This window comes from Piliocolobus tephrosceles, unplaced genomic scaffold (assembly GCF_002776525.5).
Source record: "Piliocolobus tephrosceles isolate RC106 unplaced genomic scaffold, ASM277652v3 unscaffolded_19, whole genome shotgun sequence".
NCBI lineage: Eukaryota > Metazoa > Chordata > Mammalia > Primates > Cercopithecidae > Piliocolobus > Piliocolobus tephrosceles.
The window spans coordinates 1,834,831-1,838,254 of NW_022300975.1; the positions used below are offsets into that span (position 1 = coordinate 1,834,831).

A 3,424-nucleotide genomic window follows, 5' to 3' on the forward strand; every position below is an offset into this window, starting at 1 on the left:
CTCAGGCTGATCTCGAACTCCTGGACTCAAGCGATCCGTCCCCCGGGCCTCCCAAAGTGCTGGGATTACAGGCATGAGTCATCGCGCCCCGCCTAATTTTTAAAAAAACATTATCACCGAATGGACAAGACAGGGTATAAAATTGATCAAATTATCCCATTACCAGAAAATGAGGGAGGGGGAAAAGAGGAGGAAAGGAAAACAGAGCTCATCTGGGTAACAGGAAGTAGAAGGAGACATTTGCTTATAAAAGGAGAAAGCAGGTTAAGAGAAGTAAACTACCATATCCTTAACATTGCTGTCCTTGCCTACCCCAGGGTGTTGCTGAAAATGTCAGACGCAAATTTGGATAGCAGCAAGAAGGTAAGTTTTGTTCTAATAGAATTACTTTTCTCACAGTCCCTTTTCAAAGTCTTTCTAGGTCTCCCTTATGTTTCTCTTTTGCCACAAATCTTTATTCCTAGATGTAAGAAACCTCCATCTTGAAACCTCCTCCTCTTTGCAAATGGATTGTTAGTTTTCTTTCATATGATTATGCTTTCATGTGCATTTGGATGAGAGTAAAAAGAAGTAAGATTTTCTCCACCTAGTCCAAAGGAAAATATTTCTCTGGTAGGAAAGACGAGAAGTGCTGTAGCTGGACAAGATAAAAATGCTAAATAAATAAATATGGCATGGATAATAATATTAGAGAAAATATAATTAAAAATAAAAAATAATTTTTTTTAAAAGCTAAAGTAAAAAGAAAGGGAAGGCGGTAATGTGGATAAAGTCATAAAGTGACCAATTGGTTACTTTCTCTTGGAGTAGGAAATATGTACTCCCAGTTGCCTTAGTACCAAATGAGTTTCCAGATTAGGCTTGGGTAGTCCTGGCCCTATGAGAAACTAGAGAAGGTGTCATAGTGTATTTACAGGCGCCACTGTGCCAGTCCTCTGGCTAAAGGACTGAATTGGCCAATATTAGCTATATAATTATGTGGAAGTCACATAGCTGCTTTGAGCCCCTGCTTTTTTCTTTTTTTTTTTTTTTTGAGACGGAGTCTCGCTCTGTCGCCCGGGCTGGAGTGCAGTGGCCGGATCTCAGCTCACTGCAAGCTCTGCCTCCCGGGTTTATGCCATTCTCCTGCCTCAGCCTCCCGAGTAGCTGGGACTACAGGTGCCCGCCACCTCGTCCGGCTAGTTTTTTGTATTTTTTAGTAGAGACGGGGTTTCACCGTTTTAGCCAGGATGGTCTCGATCTCCTGACCTCATGATCTGCCCGTCTCGGCCTCCCAAAGTGCTGGGATTACAGGCTTGAGCCACCGCGCCCGGCCCCTTTTTTTCTTTATAATAGAGTAATGTTCCTAAATAATGTTAGTGTTATTTTGAAGTAAACTAAGAGTAATGGGAAGTCATTGAAGAGGTTAAATAGGAGACAGGAGTGTGGCATCAGCACTAGAAGAGAATATTACAATAGTACTGGAATGGAGTTTCTTCACCCTTGGATTTGAGAAGAAAAGCTAACTTCAGAACCATACTCAAACCTGTGTTACTCTATGGCATTGCTCATTTAGTTTTCTCATTTGTAAAGCAGGAAAATTAATAAATTACTACAAGTATACCATGAGAATTAAATTTGAGAAATACAGAAAGCACCTAGCATTGTGCCTGTGTACTGTAGAGAACCAGTAAATGTTAGTTTCTTTCTGTCTACCTGCTTTCCTACTTTATCTTTCATTCATCAGATCATAAAAACAACATTGAATGCCTACTCTGTGTTGGGTGCTGTGTTTCTGTGAAGGCAACAGAGAGTAAAACAGATTCCCTCCCCTCAGGTCTTGGAGCTGAAATGAGCCCAGTGTGGCTGGAGCTCAGAAAGCTCGGAGGTCATGAGCTGGAGAGGCAGGCAGGGACCAGACTGTTGGAGAATTTGTAAGCCACACAGCTCTGTGAGCTAATTTGAGTTTTGTCATTAACCAGAATAACAATGACAAGCCATTGAAGAATTTTTGACAAGCATGGAACAATCGGTGCAGAAATAGCAGAGTTACAGTGGATTTGGGGATAACAGGAGGTTATTGCTTGTGCTGTGAAATTTGATATGGGAATTGGGAATCTTGGGAATCGTGATAGAAGATGGAAAGCCAGGAACACATTCCATACAGATTTAGGAGTTAATGAAAGTATTTTGTGTTTTGACTGATGAGGAGGAAGGCCCTGAGGGAAATAATTCTCTAAACCCAAGCCCTACCCTTCTATTTTCTCTTTCATTAACACCTACATGTAAATTGACTTTTGCCCAATTTTTTTCCCCCGTATTTCCTTTATTTAATAAAGGATCTGCTAATCAACATCACATTCAAGGAATCTCAGTAATTCTTTTCTCCATCCACCTACTTACTGTCTTCTCAGTTCCTTATTCATTTGTTTTGCCTTGAAAGCAAGCAGTTCAGTTGTACTGCATCAAATGAGAATCAGTGACTGACTTCTCTTTCCAGAATTTCTTTGAGGAGGCAGTAGATGATGAGGAAAGTGTGATTTTGACACTGGTGCCAGTTAAAGATGACGCAAATATGGAACAAATGGAACCAAGTGTTTCTTCAACTTCTGATGTCAAACTGGAGAAGCCTAAGAAATACACTCAAGGTATGGGGACAGGGATTGCTCAGTTAGTTCCGCCTACAACTCTGGGGAGCCCAGGAAAAAGTAAGGTTTGTCCTTCCTATCCTCTGACCATACAACACCCAGCTTAAATCTCACCTTGTTATTCTGTGTTAAGAAATTTTGCAAACTCTCATACTTCTCGCTTGCTGAGCCCGTTGTACTGCCATACTTTTATTTATTGCAGATGGAGTCTCACTGTGTCACCCAGGTTGGAGTGCAGTGGCGCAGTCTTGGCTCACTGCAACTTCCACCTGCTGAGTTCAAGCGATTCTCCTGCCTCAACCTTCCAAGTTGCTGGGATTACAGGCGTGGGCCACCAAGCCCGGCTAATTTTTGTATTTTTAGTAGAGATGGGCTTTCACCATGTTGGCCAGGCTGGTCTCGAATTCCTGACCTCAGGTAATCTGCCCGCCTCAGCCTCCCAAAGTGCTGTGATTACAGGCATGAGCCACCGCACTTGGCCTGTTCTGCCGTATTTTTAAGACACAAAATAGCCGGGCGCGGTGGCTCAAGCCTGTAATCCCAGCACTTTGGGAGGCCGAGACGGGCGGATCACGAGGTCAGGAGATCGAGACCATCCTGGCTATCATGGTGAAACCCCGTCTCTACTAAAAAATACAAAAAAACTAGCCGGGCGAGGTGGCGGGCGCCTATAGTCCCAGCTACTCGGGAGGCTGAGGCAGGAGAATGGCGTAAACCCAGGAGGCGGAGCTTGCAGTGAGCTGAGATCCGGCCACTGCACTCCAGCCTGGGCAACAGAGCGAGACTCTGTCTCAAAA

General features: G+C 43.5%; 1 protein-coding gene across 1 annotated transcript in view; it reads left to right on the top strand.

Annotated features, from left to right (window-relative positions):
- The first annotated feature begins 330 nt into the window (after window positions 1-330).
- LOC111541844 (developmental pluripotency-associated protein 2) overlaps window positions 331-3,424 on the top strand; it is a 22,583-nt gene continuing 19,489 nt past the window's right edge. Inside the window, exons 1-2 of the mRNA XM_026456733.1 lie at window positions 331-363; window positions 2,480-2,627. Of these exons, the coding sequence (XP_026312518.1) occupies window positions 331-363; window positions 2,480-2,627 (181 nt within the window). The remainder of the gene's footprint in view (window positions 364-2,479; window positions 2,628-3,424) is intronic.